Source organism: Salmo trutta, chromosome 20, assembly GCF_901001165.1.
Source record: "Salmo trutta chromosome 20, fSalTru1.1, whole genome shotgun sequence".
Classification (NCBI taxonomy): domain Eukaryota; kingdom Metazoa; phylum Chordata; class Actinopteri; order Salmoniformes; family Salmonidae; genus Salmo; species Salmo trutta.
Window position 1 is genome coordinate 18,800,482 of NC_042976.1, and position 20,773 is coordinate 18,821,254.

Sequence of the window (20,773 nt, forward strand, 5' to 3'; positions counted from 1 at the left end):
ACTAAGCAGGAGGGATCAACGTGGAGAGGTAGGGGAGGGGAGTCTACATTCCAAATGGCAACCTATTTCCTATATACAGTACTTCACTACTTTACCCTACAGGCTCTGATCAAAGGTAGTGCACTATTAAGGTAATAGAGTGCCATTTGGGATGCAAACTTACACGGCTGGAGAGACAGACTTCAGCGGCAAGCTTCGACCGAGGATGCTTTTGTAGGAGCTGCCTCCCTCTGCTCTCCTCCCACCACTCTCCTCCCCCTGCTCTCCTCCCTCTGTTCACCACCCTCCCTTGCTCTCCTCCCTTTACACTCCTCCCCCTGGTCTCCTCCCTCCACTCTTCTCCCTCTGCCCTCCTCCCTCCACTCTCCTCCACTCTCCTCCCCCCGCTCTTCTCCCTCTGCCCTCCTCCCTTCACTCTCCTCCACTCTCCTCCCTCCGCTCTTCTCCCTCTGCCCTCCTCTGTCCGTTATTCCCCCTCCCTTTACTCTCCTCCCTTAGTTCTTCTCCCTGCGTTCTCCTTCCGCCATTCTCCTCCCTCCATCTTCCTCCCTCCGTACCCCTCCCTCTGCTCTCCTCCCGCCCTGACATGGAGGATATGGGAAGAGTCTGCACACAGCTTCTTCATTTAAACAGCAATCAAAACGCAGTGGCACATGTCTTGGACGAGGAGAGACACACGCAAACACACAAGGACACATACAGAGACACACACACAGACGTGGAGATGGCCCCTGGCGATGTTTGGCCAATGAGCATCAGCCGTGTACCCTCCTGAAGCTAGAAGCGTAGCAGGAGGATGAATACTCATTAAGTTAACTGTCAACTCCATGGTATTCTGGAAGTCACTGTGTGTGTGTGTGTGTGTGTGTGTGTGTGTGTGTGTGTGTGTGTGTGTGTGTGTGTGTGTGTGTGTGTGTGTGTGTGCGCGCGCCTGGGTGTGAATGCCTGTGTGTGCTGCGTTATTCCTTTTGAAGACCTAAACACAGCTCTGGGCCCTTCTTTATTACTGCAATATAAAAGCTAGTGGTCTAAACCTCCATTGTTTATGGAAATGATGTACCTAGGATTTGTTTTGTTAAATTGTTGTGATCCCATTGTATCTGGATCTGTATAAACACATAGAAATGGGCAATTGAACGTACACACGGACACACACACTCATCAATGCTAACACTAATAGGCTGTACTGCTGGTGGCTGTGTACACGTTTGTGAGTGCTAGTATGTACTGTATGTATCTTGAGAATTGGGTGATTACATTTTAATATTTTTCTTGATCTTACTTGTGCTGCTCATCAGTTAACCAAATGGAATAATGCATGATTTGAATTCGCTTAAAATACATTTCAGTCCTAAGAGTTCCTTTACCCCATGACATATCGAGAGCTTTGGGCTATAAGGTTCTATATGCAAAAAGATGATTCTGAGGTAATTGGCTTTAAAGTCCTGGTAGCAGATAATGGACCCTATCAAATACACTATACTGTATATACAAAAGTATGTGGACACCCCTTCAAATTAGTGGATCTGGCTATTTCAGCCACACCTGTTGTTGACAGGTTTATAGAATCGAGCAGACAGCCATGCAATATCCATAGACAAATATTGGCAGTAGATTGGCCTTACTGATGTCACGCCCTGACCAGCAGAGGGTGTAGTTGTGTAGTATTTTGGTCAGGACGTGGCAGAAGATGTCTGTGTATGTTTGTTCTGGGTGTTGTGTTTCTATGTTCGTCTGTGTGGCTCCCGATTAGGGACAGCTGGTTATCGTTGTTCCTGATTGGGAGTCATATATTTAGGAGTATGTTTGTCACTTGGGTTTGTGGGTGGTTGTGTTAACACTGCTATGATTTTGTAAGTAGCCTGTCTGGAGTTGTTCGTGTTTATTGTTTTCTGTGTATACTTTGCTCTAAAATATTAAAAAGATGAGTATCCACATTCCTGCTGCGTTTTGGTCAATTCAACACGGCAACATTTATGACAACTGAAGACCTCAGTAACTTTCTACGTGGCACTGTCATAGGATGCCACCTTTCCAACAAGTCAGTTCATAAATGTTCTGCACTGCTAGAACTGCCACAGTCAACTGTAAGCACTGTTATTATAAAGTGCAAATACCTAGGAGCAAAAACTGCTTAGCCACAAAGTGGTATGCCACAAAAGCTCACAGAACAGGACCGCCGAGTACTGAAGCGCGCAGCGCATAAAAATCTCCTGTCCTAGGTTGCAACACTCACTACCGAGTTCCAAACTGCCTCTGGAAGCAACGTCAGCACAAGAACTGTTCGTTGGGAGCTTCATGAAATGGGTTTCCATGGCCGAGCAGCCGCACACAAGCCTGAGATCACCTTTTGCAATGCCAAATGTTGGCTGGAGTGGTGTTAATGCTTGACGCCATTGCACTCAGTGGAAGAATGTTCTCTGGAGTGATGAATCACACCTCACCATCTGGCAGTCCGACTGACAAATCTGGGTTTGGCAGAAGCCAGGAGAACGTTACCTGCCTGAATGCATAATGCCAACTGTAAAGTTTGGTGGAGGAGGAATAATGGTCTGGGGCTGTTTTATATGGTTTGGTTTAGGCCCCTTAGTTCCAGTGAAAGGAAATCTTAACGCTAGAGCATAAAATTATATTCTTTCTAGACCATTGTGTGCTTCCAACTTCGTGGCAAAAGTTTGGGGGAGAGATTTGTGTGGAAGAACATGACTGGCCTGCACGGAACCCTGACCTCTGCCCCATCGAACACCTTTTGTGATGAATTGGAACGCGGACTGCGAGCTATGCCTAATTTCCCAACATCAGTGGCCGACCTCACTAATGCTCTTGTGGCTGAAAGAGGGGACCAACTCCATATTAATGCCCATGAATTTGGAATGAGCTCGACAAGCAGGTGTCCACATACTTTTGGTCATGTAGTATATTTATGTGTTGGTGTTGTATATTTACGCAATAAGGCCCATGGAGTGTGGTGTATGGTCAATATATCATGGCTAAGGGCTGTTCTTATGCACGACCCAACGCGGAGGGCCTGGATACAGCCCTTAGCTGTGGTATATTTGCCATCTACCACAAACCCCCGAGGTGCCTTATTGTTATTATAAACTGGTTACCAATGTAATTAGATCAGCAAAAATACGTTTTCTCATATCCGTGGTATACGGTCTACTTTACCATGGCTGTCAGCCAGTCAGCATTCAGGGCTCAGACTACCCAGTTTATAATGTGTCATATACATGGGCTCTAACAAGATAACGTATTCAATGTATACTCTGTCGTGTCTTTGGCTATGCCGGATTAAGTGATATGACATGCTAACTTATAAAATGATTTCTCTGTAATTAATATTACCTGATTTAAGCTAATTATGTAAATGTAATTAACTAGAAAGTCGGGGCACCACGGAAGAACGTTTATAGAGCTGTTATCTTCCGAATAAACTCTTAAAATACTTAGTAATATTTTACATCGATAGCAGTCAATATTAACCCCTTATCTTATTTTCAGTCTCATAATGAAAGTTGTAAATTCTTGGTTATCTTCACGAACCCTGGCTAACAAGTTGAATCAGCAATACAAAATTGGGTTTAATTATTTATTTACTAAATACCTAACTAATCACACAGAATTACAAATACACAGAATACATATGATGTCATACAGAAAACGTCCCGGCGGACGGAACCTGTATCATGGCTGGTTACACAAAGGAAAGGGGGTTGGGCTTGAATTAAAGGGCGGGAAGACTTAGGAACAAAGAAACAGCAGCTATGCTATCGTAAATACATTATCTTATGCATTCTAAATTACCGCCCATTTGGAAAAGGAAAATGCAATAAATATTTACTCTGAGCTGCGCTTCGGTAGATTGGTCGTAGATGCTGGCCGGGTTGGCCAACAGATCTTCCTGTTACTCGGAAGAATGTCTCTGGTGGTAAATTGGATACGTGGTGGTATCTTCGTCCGGTTGTTAGACTGGATCCGTCGTCCGTCCTTTCCTAGCCCACGTTAGCAGCGGCTAACTCAACGGCTAGGAAGTATCACTTCTGTAGTGAATAAGCTCAAAGTTCATACCATTCGCCATCCAAGCTCACGCCGAGGTTGGCTTAGTTCTGTCCTTGACATGTGTGTGTCCTTCTAACGTAGAGGCTGCAGACCTCCCGTACTGGAACTGGTGAATGTCTTTTCGTCAAAGGCTTATATAGTGGAGAGGGAGGAAGGAGGTGTTTCATCGTTTATAACCCCTATCTCTCCACTGATCGAGCAGGGCACTTTCCTTATGAAAACCCAATTCTCTCATTTGGAAGCTAAAATTACATTTAATCTCCTAACAAACAATTTCAATATCAAACATTTCAATTGCATAACAATTCCATGTGACTCTGATAACTAGAGGGTGTATACTTTCTCAGGTACAGTTTATGTCGTCCTGTCATCAATCATAATGTCTCAGATAACAATGAACTGACATACATACTCATTACGTTATCAAGCATATTTCCAACTGGTTTTATTATCAAAATATGGTTCCTTTCCCCATTTGTTTGATGTTCCCAGACTCTCTATATTTAACAGGACAGCAGTCCTTCAGTAGGGTCAGTAAGAGAGGGGAAGGGAGAAAGGTATTTATGGGGGGGTCATAAACCTTACCCACAGGCCAACGTCATGACAACTCCCTGCATGTAAAAACCATGAAGACTGGCGGAAAGCCCCAAACGTAAGATGGTCATTTCTATGTAAGTGGCACTTCACTTTTTAGTATAGAATACGGCTGCGAGGATTTTTCTCCAATATTCACAACATATTGATACAATTACAATCTTTATAGAATAAAAATTACAAGTGGAAAAATGTATTTGATTAGCAAGCCAGCAGCAGATGAAACAGAAAGTGAATTCTCTCCTCCCAAGTGCATACCAGTGACAAACTTAGCTATACTGAACAAAATATAAATGCAACATGTAAAGTATTGGTCCCATGTTTCATGAGCTGAAATAAAATATCACAGAAATGTTCCATATGCACAAAAAGCTTATTTCTCAGCCCCCAAAAATGTGCACGCATTTCTCCTTGCCAAGATAATCCATTCACCTGACAGGTGTGGCATATCAAGAAGCTGATTAAACAGCTAGCTCATTACACAGGTGCACCTTGTGCTGGGGACAAAAGTCCACTCTAAAATATGAGTTTTATATGAGTCTCTTCATCTATTTCTGATGTCCATCTGGTTTGATTTCTATTTGTCATATCTTTCAAACTGTGTTTTTTTACAAAAGTTCTTAACCCATATACGCTTTACGGACACAATATGTTTTACTTTAGTTATCTTGTCATTATTTGTTCTTATTAGTCCCAACCTTCAGCTCCATTCAACCCCTCCCATCTATCTCTTAACACCATCCATTTTGGATTTATATTTGACATATATTTTTAAACTGTAATGTGATGTTTCACGAAAGATCTGAACCTTTCTATTCTCATTGTTTCTACAGATTGTAAATTGAAAATAAACATTTTTGCTAAAAGTATTATTATATAATTGATTGATTGACTATGACTTTTCAGATCACCCAGTAGTGCGATCTGCAGGGTTAGCTCCAGGTAAATATTGCAATTCTTCAGCCATTCCTGGACCTGCGACCAAAACAAGCTACACATGGACAGTACCAAAACAAATGATCTAATGATTCTGTCTCTTTGCAGCAAAATCTGTAGAGCTGGGAAGGTTGTATCCCCCATATAAATAACAGTCTACTGGTTGCAAGAATTTAGTATAATCATTTAAATAAAAAATAAAAAACGGTGTCGTTTTGCGTATCAATTCATAAACCATGCGCCATGGAATTGGTTTGTCAAAAATCTTGTTCCAACTATTTTGCAATCTACAGTTGAAGTCGGAAGTTTACAAACACCTTAGCCAAATACATTTAAACTCCTGAGATTTAATCCTAGTAAAAATCATCTGTCTAACGTCAGTAAGGATCACACTTTATTTTAAGAATGTGAAATGTCAGAATAACAGTAGAGAGAATGATTTAGTTCGGCTTTTCTTTCTTTCATCACATTCCCAGTGGGTCAGAAGTTTACAAACACTCAATTAGTATATGGTAGCATTGCCTTTAAAATGTTTAACTTGGGTCAAACATTTCGGTTAGCCTTCCACAAGCTTCCCACAATAAGTTGGGTGAAATTTGGCCCATTCCTCCTGACAGAGCTGGTGTAACTGAGTCAGGTTTGTAGGCCTCCTTGCTCGCAAATGCTTTTTCAGTTCTGCCCACAAATTTTCAATAGGATTGAGGTCAGGGCTTTGTGATGGCCACTCCAGTACCTTGACTTTGTTGTCCTTAAGCCATTTTGCCACAACTTTGGAAGTATGCTTGGGGTCATTGTCCATTTGGAAGACCCATTTGCGACCAAGCTTTAACTTCCTGAGTGATGTCTTGAGATGTTGCTTCAATATATCCACATAATTTTCCTTCCTCGTGATGCCATCTATTTTGTGAAGTGCACCAGTATCTCCTGCAGCAAAGCACCACCACAACATGATGCTGCCAACCCCATGCTTCATGGTTGGGATGGTATTCTTCGGCTTGCAATCCTCCCCCTTTTTCCTCCAAACATAACGAAGGTCATTATGGCCAAACAGGTCTTTGTCCCCATTTGCAGTTGCAAACCATATTCTGGCTTTTTTATGGCGGTTTTGGAGAAGTGGCCTCCTTGCTGAGCGGTCTTTCAGGTTATGTCGATATAGGACTTGTTTTACTGTGGATATAGATGTGTTTGTACCTGTTTCCTCCAGCATCTTCACAAGGTCCTTTGCTGTTGTTCTGGGATTGATTTGCACTTTGCACACTAAAGTACATTCATCTCTAGGAGACAGAACGCATCTCCTTCCTGAGCATTATGGCGGCTGCGTGGTCCCATGGTGTTTAAACTTGCGTACTATTGTTTGTACAGATGAACATGGTACCTTCAGGCATTTGGAAATTGCTCCCAAGGATGAACCAGACTTGTGGAGGTCTACAACTACAAGAAATGTGTGGAGTGGTTGAAAACAAGTTTTAATGACTCCAACCTAAGTGTATGTAAACTTCTGACTTCAACTGTATATGGCACGGCTGTAAATATTTTGGTCCTGAAATGAAACTGGTATACTTTTTAGTTTATCACAATTTTAACCAATTATGTTCTTAAATGCAGAGCCGACAGACAAGTTCCTTACTTTTTCCCCTTCCACTTTCCTCTTCCATTTTGCAGTAATGCTGCAAATAGTTTGTTGTATTTCTGGCTAGTCTAATTTACCAATCACCCTCCAAAAAATTGACATGGGCTAATTGAGTGACTGTCAGTGGAAACTGACTCACAACCAAGTTTCGAAATTACACCTTGTATATTCTACTATTTTAACTCTTAACATTAAGTTGAGAACCCAACTGACTTCCTATAATTTAAAAAATATATATATGTTTTTTGGTTTTTGGAAATGTATCCGCAGGACTACAAAAGCAGCTGCCCATCCCTGATCTATAGTATGACAGCATCAGCTGTTAGCTACCAACAGCTGGCAGACGTGTTTACATTTGGCTAGTTTTATCAGTGTTATTTAGAATGAAGACGTGAGCTAAATGCACTATATCTAGCTAATGTTAGCATAGCAAGCTATCTCTTTCACTTACCCAGTTGACTTTCATGCTCACTGAAGTCCATGATAATGCTCAATCTCTGCTGGTCCTGCTGGTGGTTTGAGTTGCTTTAAAAGCCACATTGATGGTAGGGACAGCATCCACTTTGAGAAGAAACTTCTTGCTGAAGCACTCCTTCCATGGTAGCTGTGGAAGGTGTCATGAAATAAATGTGCCCCGCAGATTGACAATTAGACGCCCAATTCGCCCGCTTCATTCTCAACAAATGTATCCCACTTTTTACTGTTTTTTATTCATTGTGTGATGCTGACTGCCGGGCATTGTGGAAGTTTTTAAGTTAGAGCTGATTTAGAGAACCTCAAACCCAACTTTTAGAACAACATAATATTATAACAACTCATTTAAGAGTTTGTAATTTGGGAATGTTTACTTGGGGTGCTCTAAGTTACTGTTTTATGTGTTTCTGGCATTGATAAATAAGTGGTGCACTCCCTTTAAAGTTCCGAACCCTGGTTTGAATGGTTGCCAGCAATTTTAATATTGTATTATTTTGAACTTAAGATGAATTGGCGTATTTTGAGTACTATATAGGTAGAGAACATTGGACAAGGCTATGTTAATAACAACATTTTGACAAAATTGGTGAATGTACTGTATGGTCTCTGCATGGGCCTGAGTTCCTGTGTGTGTTCCCCAGGAGGCTCTGATCATGGCCAGCATGGAACACCCCCACCTGGTCCGTCTCCTGGGGGTCTGCCTGAGCCCCACCATCCAGCTGGTCACCCAGCTCATGCCCCATGGCTGCCTGCTCGATTACGTCCACGAATACAAGGACAACATCGGCTCCCAGCTGCTACTCAACTGGTGTGTCCAGATCGCCAAGGTAAGACTCACCTGTTATGGTCAAATCTTGTCTGGGAGCTTGAGTGCAATCTTAGAAACATTCTGTTTGTGCTCCTTTTTCATATGTATCTCATACTCTACATACCCACACTGTATTGGAAAACTGTAATTTATACAGTAATTTTAGATATTATCAACAATAAAAAAAAACTGCAGCATACTACAGGTCAGGGTTACCCAGCAGGCGGCCTGCAGGCCAATGGTTTTATTTTGTCCCCCAATTTTTCAGAGCAAAAAAAGTATAATTGTTGGACATAAGACTGTAAAAACACCAGGAAATCAGCTCCAAGTGATTTTAATTTAAGAAATTTGTTCCTAAGTATTCCCACGCATAATAGAGAGAAACATGATCGTATACAAATGTAAGCAAGGTTGGAAATGATGTTTTAGTCAAACATTATATCTGTTTGGGCTTCTTGCGGTCAATTTGCAGTCTACAAATTATTTGTAATTATGTTCCGCCGCCCGACCGTGCGCTCAAGAAAAAAATGTGCCCGCAGCTGAATCTAGTTGATGATCCCTGCTATAAATAATGGTGCATTGTGGGAAAACTGCTGTATTTTGAATGGTACTATAATTCCACCCGAAAATAAAGGAAAGCCGCACACTCTAGGAGCTCAGATGCAAAAATGTAATGTCCAACGTTTCGACAGACAAGCTTGTCTTCATCAGGGTATAATCACAAACTCTGCAGGGTAACTTGTTTATATAGTGTCAAAAGACACACACAGGTGTCTGTAATCATGGCCAAGTATGGCCTAATATCATTGGTTAATTCTCAAATTATAAAATGGCATACAAAGAACAGCATACAAAAAACAAATGGATAGCATACAATAATAGATTCATTTTTGACTACACAAGCTTACAAACAATTACAATAGCAAAGTCACAATAATCACAAGAATGGCTTCAGATCAAATTCTACATTGAGATCGAAGGGAGCAAGGGTCTTTAAATTAAAGATCCAGGCAGCCTCTCGTTTTAACAATAAATTATCAAGGTCACCCCCTCTCCTCGGGAGGGTGACATGTTCGATACCAATATAACGCAGAGACGAAATCGAGTGGTTTGCTTCCAAAAAGTGAGTTGCAACTGGGTAAGTCGAGTTTTTGCACCTAATGGTGCTACGATGCTCTGAGATACGTACTTTTAATTCACGCTTTGTTTTAACCACATCATTTTTACCACAGGGACAAGTTATAAGATAAATAACTGCCTTAGTGGAGCACGTAATAACACCTTTGATTGGGATCGATTTCCCTGTTTGTGGGTGTTTGAAGGATCTACATTTATAAGTGCCATTGCATTGAGCACAGCCATTACACTTGTAATTTCCATCAAGTAGGGGCGCAAATAGACATTGTTCAGGAATGTCTTGGGGTGGTAAATCAGTGTACCAATTGGTCTCTAAGATTTCTGCCCCGCGAGAATACGACCAAGGGAAGGTCCGAAAACACATTACCGAGACCATCATCGGATTTTAGAATGTACCAATGTTTGTGAACGATTCCCTTAATTTGTTCAGAGCACTTTGAATAGCGGGTAGTTAGAATGCAAGAATGCGTCTTTTTGCGAGACTGACCTTTAAAAAGGTCATGTCTTGTTTTGTTTAGAATTTTCTCAATGGCAATATTAATCTGATCATTTTTGTACTCCCTCTCCTTGAATTTTCTATAATTTCACCCGACATAATACAGTACTGTATCATATCCACTAGTGGGTGCAGGGTATTGTTGTTTCTGTCTCATTAACATATTTGGAGGAGTGCCTTGTTAGGGGCTATATTTGTTGCACCCATGAGTGAGAATGCTCTACCAATTTAACCTGGCACCCCCCCAGGAAATAATAAGCCAAGTGAATTAAATGCACCCCTCCTATCCTTGGATGGGTGAATAAGACGTCTGTCTCTGTACGTCTTCCTCCTAGGAGGATGTTTAGTTCCGAGGGCAGTGGACTCAAATTGATTCCTCTGAATTTAAAGACAAGTAAATAAGATAGCAGCTCACATCACCTTGGGTCTGGAGGTATTGGACCATACTGTTTGCTCAGAATCATTTTACTGACACATACACACAGAGACCCTGTCTCACACCCCCACTGCAACCCCACAGCCCCAAACCAAAATGTTACGCAGGGCACTCGCTGCAGACTCTTTTGTAGATTTAATATCTTAGACAAAATATGCCTTTTGCTCATAGATATGGCACTGTTGAGGGATAGAGGTGGGAGTTTTCTACCATAAACTTTTAAAGCATTAGTTACCGTTAGGAATAAAAAAAGAACAACACTTGCTGTAGGCCTACAAAATGTTCTGGTCCACTGTAGCTCAGTTGATAGAGCTGTAGCTCAGTTGGGATAGTTGGTTCAATTCCTGCCACCAACCTTATGTTTAAAACGCATGCTCTCATGAATGTAAGTCGCTTTGGATAAAAGCCACTACTAAATGACAAATACATGTACCCCAATAAAGTGCTTATTTATTACTTTACATTGCACAGGGAAAGCATACATGAAGGCTGCTTTCCCAAGCATTGCCCTATTCTCTGTATTGTATTTCACTTTCATTTATTCAGAGCAACCCAATTGAGACCAGCGTCTCATTCACAATGGTGCCCTGAGAACAAACAACTCACAAACATTATAATTCAATAAATCAATATAACAGCAAATTCACTACAGGATACAACAGATACAGACACATCACATCTCAACACTGCACTACAGGGTCATGGTCAAAAGAACCGCACAATGTAGGGAACAGGGAGCCATTTGAGACTGAGACCAGGTGTTTCTAAGGCAGTGGCTGTGATGGTTGTAAAGGCCTTCTCCTAGGGGTGAGTCAGTGGACCCTCAGGGGCCCGAGGTAATGAGGTCAGATAGAGACAGCATACCATTTCTCTATACGCTCTGTGGTTAGCCCTCACTATGGGTGAAGTCATATGTAACTGAATTGCTAATTTTTAAGAAATTGACCCGCATACTATATATGGGAGTGTCTGTGCCCACCACCAATATACTCAATACACAACACTCCTTTCCTCCAGTCACATAATGGGTTCCCCATAACGTTGGGGAGGACGGCGCATCCTAACTGTGCGTGGTGAGGGAGGTGCCTGAATAGTCTCTGGCGGCAGCCTCTGTGCTTGTGGAGTGGGCACCCCAATTGCGGCTGGAGAGGGCTAAGCTGCAAGTTGGGGCTGAGTATCAGGGTTTGGCTCTGGAGTTGGCACTCTTATGCCACCTAAAGGAGTAGTGTCCAGAGCATACAGGCCTGGGAGGAAGGAGGTGGCAGCAAAAGGGGCTGCTGCCTCCAGGCCCAGCAGCTGATCCACATGGTGTCGGTGCACCTGACCGTCAGATGTCCGAGTCCGGTAAGAGACTGGTCCAATGGCTTTTTCCATGACTGCAGGGACTCACTTAGGGCCTCCAGGGTAGCTCGTCAGGTTCAAAATGCCTTAAATGACCGTGGCCCCCTGTCTGCATCATCCTCCTGCCTTAGACCCATTTCACTTGCGAAGTCCAGGTGCAGCCAGTCTAAGCCAGTCTAAGGCAGTTGTCAATCGCCTGTTAATTAACAGCTCGGCTGGATTCTTCCCAGTAGTACCATGCTGGTGTTGCAAACACCATGCTCTACCAACTGAGCCACAGGGAAGGCCAGGACCCCTGTGATGCCTGCTAGCCATGTAGCACTGAAAAAATCGGCACTGCTCTGGACACTCCAAACTGGAGCTTTGTTGCTCTAAAAACCCCCGGTGTGTGTTGATATTCGGGAGCTCCCTTGCATCATCATCCAAACCTAGATGCTGGTAGGTTTGTCTTATATCCAGCTTTGTAGACACCACCCCTCCTGCCTGCGTCGCAAACAGCTCAGCCAGCGTTGGCAAGGGGTAAACATCAGGGACCACTGCAGTTTCTCCAGAGCCTCATACCTTCGGCCGGAGAGTGAAAGGTACTGGTCGAGTTTTAAAGAACTTAGGGTCGATTGGCTATGGACACAGGGTGCCCCATGTAAAGCCCAAGCCCCTGGAAAGCTTTTTCATGCTCCTTGATAATCGAATCTGGGTAGTTTTGCAGGGGTCTCTGCTGGGGTCACCTCGATAGCTCACATCCACCAAAATTATTCCCCGCATCTTTAACTGGGCCTGTAACCGTTGCCTTAATACCCCATTGTCTTGCAAGAATTCTGGCTGAGCTGTTGTTGCTCCTAGATGTTTCCACTTTTCCACAGCACTTACAGTTGATTGGGTTAGCTCTAGCAGGGAAAAGATTTTACGACCTGACTTGTTGGAAAGGTGGCATCATATGACGGTGCCAAGTTCAAAGTCACTGAGTAAGGCCATTCTACTGCCAATGTTTGTCTATGCAGATTGCATGGCTGTGTGCTTGATTTTGTTCAACCATGAGCAATAGCCGAATCCACTAATTTGAAGGGGTGTCCACATACTTTTGTATATATAGTGCATATGTCCCCTTTATTTACAGTGGTGACAGGTTGCAGCACTAAACCTACAGCTGTTGGAATTATGGGCCCCCCCCACATCTGAAACAGGCTCTGACATCCTCTCTGGACTTTGACTCCGCCACCTCTGCACACACAGGCCCACTACGTGCAGTGTGATGAATGCCAGAGGACCTGGTCATTCAGGGTGAAGCAGGCGGGAATTATTTGCAGCAGTCTCAGCCACCAAGGCTTTTTCCTCAGCCACTCTAAATGTCATATTGGGCTCAGCCAATAGGCGCCGGAGAGACTCGTCTAATACCCACAAACAATTCTGTCATGCAGCATCGGCTCCAGCTGATCTCCAAAATTACAGTGCACCAAAATCCGGCTCAGCCCAGCAATAAAACTGGAGATATTCTGATCTGCCTTTTGTTTACAGTCATGAAAATGAAATATATGCACAATGTCTGACAGAGATGCCACAATATCATCATAACTCTTTGCAGTAGGGAGGGCTGGAGCGAGAAGAGAACGTAATGTAGAGAACACGCTCAGCAGCACAATGGGTTTCTGTTTGGCATTATCAACGTCATTATCCACGAAAAAACATTGCGGCCTTCAATGTACTCCTCCCAGTAGCTATCCTTTTCATTAACAAACTTCTCAATCTTCCCAATCAAAGCCATGATAGCGTCGAAAAAGGAAAATCCACTTTGGCGTTTACTCATTAAACCTCTTCAAAACATTCCAGTCTGAATCCGCTTCGATGCCAGTATTATGTCCGTGACATGGTGAAAGTACAATCCAATAACAAGGACACAGAAAGATAAGTTTAGACTATTTACTCCATGGTGCTGGCAATGAACATGAACGCCATGTCGGCAGATGACTGTGAACTTCCACACCTATGGGGCGTGCACGCTAGATATGGGAGTGTCTGTTCCCATTCCTTAATGTGCCCTCCGCCACTATACTCAATACACAACAAGGTAAATGTGCTCCCTCACTGCAGGGCAATTTGTGACTCTCCAGGCTCCCAGGCTCCTGGGAAGTTAATCTGTGTCTGGGAGGCGAGGTGAGACGCCTCTCTATCTTGCGCTTTCTATCCCTCTTTCTCTCTCTCTCTTTGTGTCTCTCTCTGCGTCAGACAGCCCTTCACATAATGGATTATTAATGGAATAATAAGCCGTGGGATACATTCTAATGAGCAGATTAATCAGGGGATATGCCACCACCATGCACTGTTTTTTATTTATTTTCTTTTTCTTCTACATCTCTCTTTCTTTCTTGAGGTATATCCCTGGCTTTCTGTCTACCTCACAGTGTGTCCTGTCCTTTTAACTCCAGAGCTTTTTATTCCCTTTTTTCTCTATTTTTATTTACATCTCCACTTCTCACACTTTCTCTTTCTCACTGTGTCCTCCTCCTTTCTCCATCTCTCCTGAGCTGTATCCCCTCTTGTGTCTCATTTCTCTCATCAACATCACAGTCATTCTGCATGGGGACAAATAGAACTAGTTAAAACAAATAGAACTAGAATCACTGTATTTCTATTTTTAGAACAGAACAGAAACAATTGAACAGAAGGTAGAGATCTTAGAAAATAGACAGAGGTTCACATTGCTAACAGAACATATGCAGTCCTCTGTTGTTGTATTTATCTCTATCACATCACTCTCTCACATATCCAGTACATGTCCTTGTGAAGCTAAAGACAGCTGAGGATTACTGTCGTACAGATGGACCTTCAATATGACGGCTATTACCACAGCTGTCGTCATTTTGTTCACACTATCTAGCTCTGACAATTTTTTGGTTTAGTTGGCACGTTGCAGACATTGACTAGTTATCTTCTCTAGTCCCCTCTTCTCCCGTTGTATGGAAGCTCTCCTAGTATTCTGTAAGACTCAATGCATCTCCCGTTGTATGGAAGCTCTCCTAGTATTCTGTAAGACTCAATGCATCTTGAAGTCATTTCTCTGTGCAAACATCTCTCCGGAAGCTGAACATATATCTCTCTCTCTCCCTCCCTACCTCTCTGTCTCTTTCTTTCTTTCTTTCTTTCTTTCTTTCTCTCTCTCTGTCTTCCTCTCTCTCTCGTACTCTCTATACACTATTCTCTCTCTCTCTCTGTCTCCCGGGTGAACAAACATCTCACTCACCGCCTCATTATTTAGATCCCAGGGTGCGTCTGTCCATCACTCCATCCCTCTATCCCTTCACTCACTTTTTTCCCCCCTTACTCTTTTTCTTTGTCCATCTCTTTGGGTGTATCCCTGGCTCTATTTCGAGGGGGGGGGGCAGGCATAGTTTAGTTTATATAGTGGAGCTCTGCTAGTGGAGTCAATTGGTGGGAGAATATGCTTCATCCCGATGTGACTCTGTATGTTACAGAAGTTTCTCACTGTCCTCGAGACAGCAGGCAGTAGCAAACACTAAGTGCAAACAGACAGCAGGAAATAGAGAGGGTTATAGAGATTTACACACACACACATGCCAGTGCACACACACACAAACACACACACACACATGCATACATACACACAGTGCGGAGTGCAGAATTAAAGGCAGGAAGAGATGGATGGGTGGAGAGACAGTAGGGCGATGGATGACTGGAGGCAGGTCACACAATGGATGAGGGCAGAATGACAGACAAATGACAGCCTGACAGCTCCAGACCACACACACACATCTCTGATACACACACAAACACATCTCTGACACACACACAAACACACAAACACATCTCTGACACACACACAAACACACACACATCTCTGACACACACACGAACACACACACATCTCTGACACACACACACACACATCTCTGACACACACACAAACACATCTCTGACACACACAGACTCACATCTCTGACACACACACAAACACACACACATCTCTGACACACACACAAACACATCTCTGACACATATACATACACACACACACAGACTCACATCTCTGACACACACACAAACACACACACATCTCTGACACATATACATACACACACACACACACACGTCGGGCACACGCACACACATCTCTGACACACACACAAACACATCTCTGACACACACACAAACACATCTCTGACACATATACATACACATCTCTGACACACACACAAACACATCTCTGACACATATACATACACACACACACACACACACGTCGGACACACGCACACACATCTCTGACTGACACACACACACACACACACACACACACACACGTGCTCATCTCTCTCTGTTTCTCTCGTTCTCTTCCTTCTCCGCTCTCTCTTTCTCTCTCTGTCTTACACACACACTCGCATACCTAAATCCTCAGAGGAGAGAAAAGGATCTTGTCACATAATTACATCACAGCGACAGTCTAATATCCAACAAATGAGGTGAGATGGCTGCTATGCCAAGCGCGTAAATTCCTTTCAGCTTCAGATGGCACCATCAATTGGTTTCTTACAAACCCAATTAAATACGTTATTTGAACATTGAGTTTACACAACCTTGGAGACCTAGATATTGTACCTACAGGTTTCTCTTTCTCTTTTCTCCTTTCTCTGGTACAGCCAACTACAGTGCCATAAAAAAAGCATTTGCCCCCTTTCTGATTTTCTCTATTTTTGAATATTTTTTTATACTGAATGTAATCAGATCTTCAACCAAATCCTAACATTAGATAAAGGAACCTGAGTTTACAAATAACAACAACAAAAAATGTACACTTATTTTATCTATTTAATTAACAAAGTTATGCAACACCCAAATCCTCCGTGTGAAAAAGTAATTGCCCCCTTATTTACAGCTTTATTGATTTATTCTTTTATTTAGGTAAAGTCCTGCCTTATCTCTGCTCGCTGGTCACCATAGCTGCACCCACCCGTAGCACGCGTTCCAGCAGGTATATCTCACTGGTCACCCCCAAAGCCAATTCCTCCTTTGGCCGCCTCTCCTTCCAGTTCTCTGCTGCCAATGACTGGAACGAACTACAAAAATCTCTGAAACTGGAAACACTTATTTCCCTCACTAGCTTTAAGCACCAGCTGTCAGAGCAGCTCATAGGTCACTGCACCTGTACATAGCCCATCTGTAAATAGCCCAAACAACTACATCGCCCCCTACTGTATTTATTTATTTATTTTGCTCCTTTGCACCCCAGTATTTCTACTTTGCACACTCATCTACTGTCAAATCTACCATTCCAGTGTTTTAATTGCTATATTGTATTTACTTCGCCACCATGGCCTATTTATTGCCTTTACCTCCCTTATCTCACCTCATTTGCTCACATTGTATATAGACTTATTTTTGTACTATATTATTGACTGTATGTTTGTTTTACTCCATGTTATATGTGTTGAACTGCTTTGCTTTATCTTGGCCAGGTCACAATTGTAAATGAGAACTTGTTCTCAACTTGCTTACCTGGTTAAATAAAGGTGAAATAAAAAATAAATAAATGAAATAAGTGTGTAATTGTTGTGCTATTTGTTCACTCAGGTTCCCTTTATCTAATATTAGGTTTTGGTTAAAGATCTGATAACATTCAGTATAAAAAATATGCAAAAGCAGAGAAAATTAGAAAGGGGGCAAATACTTTTTGTAAATTGTCAAAACAATATAATATGCTTTATCGTTACAAATAATATCCAGATATGTAACTGTATGGATTTTTTTCCTCCATCATTACCATTTGGGACAGCTTCACAGTCTATCAGGCAGGAAGCCTAAATGGCCATTTAGGAGCCATTAGGAGTGAATTTTAATTGAACCTTTATTTAACTAGGCAAGTCAGTTAAGAACAAATTCTTATTTTACAATGACGGCCTACCCTGGCCAAACCCTCCCCTAACCCGGACAACGCTGGGCCAATTGTGCACCGCACTATGGGACTCCCGATCACGGCTGGTAGTGATACAGCCCGGGATCAAACCTGGGTCTGTAGTGATGCCTCTAGCATTGAGATGCAGTGCCTTAGACCGCTGCGCCACACGGGAGCCCAAAGTGAAGGAGTAGAACACGGAGGCTGAGTCCCAAATGGCACCCTATTTCCGATGGGCCCTGGTCAAAAATAGTGCACTTTTTAAGGAATAAGGAGCCCAACACTTTTCTTTCAATTAGCTGTCTGTCAGAATGAGCTGCCTGCCACACACAGTAGCAGTAATTGCCTTGACCCTGACCTGAAAGGACGTGTGTGTGTGTGTGTGTGTGTGTGTGTGTGTGTGTGTGTGTGTGTGTGTGCGCGGCTGGGTGGGTGGGTGCGTGCGTGTGCATGCATGCGTTCGCGTGTGCATGACCTGTCACTCATCCTCCGTGCCTCTAAGCAGAGCGACAGCTGACCGAGATTGACCTCTCACCCCTCTAGAGGAGGATCTCAGGACTATAAGGACCTGAGAGGGAAACCGTTGTTAACTGTTGAAAGCTTACACTATTTTGGCCTGGTGCCTGTGGGTGTTTGTGTTTTGTTCATAGTAACACTGTTGTTGTGCAAAATTGAGAGGAAGATGTTGTAGAATATACTCTTGCTCTTAGCATTGTTCAGTGAGCCAGAGAAGTTGACTGATACTTTCAGGTACCCTCATAGTATTTCATAGCTTGTATTGTTAGGCCTTTTAAGAAGTATATTATCTCTCTAAAGAACAGTATTCCTGTTGGGTGTTTACAAGCACAAGGGCTGGAAGAAACGGTAGTTTTCTGTCTTTTTCTCTCTGGATCGTTTCTTCCCTATTCTTCATGGTGTTATCTCTGCTGCCTGGGTTCACCTCAAATGTTCTTCTTTTTTTCTCTTGCTTGTGCTGTTCTTGTTTATCTCTGTCTCTTTTTACTGCCGTATCAGTGCCTCTCTCCTTTTTGTCCTCTCCCTCTCTCTTTTACTCCATCTGCTTTCCTGAGTACTAAGCAGCCTGCCACACACACACACACACACACACACACACACACACACACACACACACACACACACACACAGTGGAACAGACTATTCTGTCTGCCGCAGCCCCCTGAATTAAATTGGAATGTTAAACTGTTTGCGTCTGTGCATGTGTGCGTGCGTGCTTGTCTGGATGAGTACTTGAACATATTTGAGTGTGTACTGCTTAGACGAAGCATAACTAACATTCACTGATGCAAATTCTAAAGCATGCTCTGCCTCTCCCCACTTGTATGAAGGATTGGTTGGGAGGGATAAGAGGATCAGGTTGTTCAGTGAAGCCTGGGTCAGTGGTCATCAGAACCATGACCATGAACTACAGAGCCACTGACCAGCAGGCTCTTAACACCAGAATCCCCAAAAAGCTATGTCCTGCTCCTTTCCTAACTTTTCCTTAATGTTTGTATTTTACATTGCTAATTCGTAAGAATTTTGAAATCAGAAACGGAGAAGTATTTATAGTCTTTTTGCTTGTTTTTTTCACACCTATTCCTAACTTAACCCACCAAGACAACGTGCTGTAGGACATTGGTACCCAGTCAGGTGCTAATGCATCTCTCTCTTTCACTGAATGAATGACAAATGGATGAATGGGTGATAATTGTGGACCTTACTTCACAATGTAATTTAAATGAGGCCTAACTGAATGATAAAGAGGGTGAAGAGGCTGATTTCATTTAGAAAGACAATAGTGTAATGATGAGGTTGTGTTATGCCTATTTATCAGCAGCAAATAATTTGACTGTACGACTTCCACGTTAATACAATTTGCTTTTACATTTTAGTTTGTAAAAAGAAGCTGTTATGGGATTGTTTTATTTAATGTAACTCTATTACTAATCAAGTGTATTATAATGGGAAATAAATGATGCTACATGTTGCAATAGGCCTTTAGAATATTGCAAAACATATCCTTGACGATATCCAAGTTGATGACTGGAGGGAAGCAAACGATGCCAACTCTGAATGAATGACAAATGGATGGAACGGGCGATAATTGTGCAAGTTACTTCACAATCAAATTTAAGTTAGGCCTAACTGAAGGATACGGGTAAAGAGGTTGACTTCATTTAGAACAACATTTTAACAAGTTGCATTAGGCCTTTACAATAATGAAAAATATATCCTTGCAAGTTCATGAGCAGGAAACAAACAATGCCAGTCAGCATTGGAAATTATGAAGACAATTACATTGATGGAATCTACAATCTTTCTGCACTATTAAAGTTGATCTACCCCCTGAAAAAACAACAACAATGCCAGTCAGCCTGCACAGCCGGCCCAGCGAAACTACACCTAAACTATACCGAAACTAATTTCACTCATAATAAGAGTTAGTCTATAGACAAGACTACATTGACAATCATCCGGTGAGTGACAATATTAGGCCTATCAGTTGTCAAATTGTACATGAAGAGATGGACACATCTTGTAATTGACAAATGCATGGAAAGGAGCATCACTTTATCAAATCCTTACATGCAGGTAAACCATTTAGATTTCTTTCTTTTTCCAAGTATATCTGTGCTGTCCATGCATTCAGCACATGACCACTGGCGTGACAGTACTGTTCTGGCTACTAAGCAAAAACTAGTAACATAATAAATTACAATTAAAATATGCTATTCTGTTGTCAATGGATGAATGGGCGATAGAAACCAGATAGAACATCAATGACCTGAATGAGGAGGGTGAAGAGGGTGATCGCATTTGATTGACCTGAATGAGGAGGGTGAAGAGGATGATTGAATTTAGAACAATAGTGTATTGATGAAGAATTGTGGGCGCTGTGGGCGGTCTAATTATTTTATTATGAAATACTTGATAATTTCCTCTTGGAGAGTCAAATC

At 42.5% G+C, this 20,773-nt stretch overlaps 1 protein-coding gene across 2 annotated transcripts in view; it reads left to right on the forward strand.

Moving 5' to 3' along the window:
• The window catches only part of LOC115155636 (receptor tyrosine-protein kinase erbB-4-like), a 567,818-nt gene that overhangs the window by 508,753 nt on the left and 38,292 nt on the right, over positions 1 to 20,773 (forward strand). Inside the window, exon 21 of one of the 2 annotated variants that reach the window (XM_029702449.1) lies at positions 8,338 to 8,523. In XM_029702449.1, coding sequence (XP_029558309.1) covers positions 8,338 to 8,523 — 186 coding nt within the window. The remainder of the gene's footprint in view (positions 1 to 8,337; positions 8,524 to 20,773) is intronic. The other variant, XM_029702450.1, reaches the window with a different exon arrangement.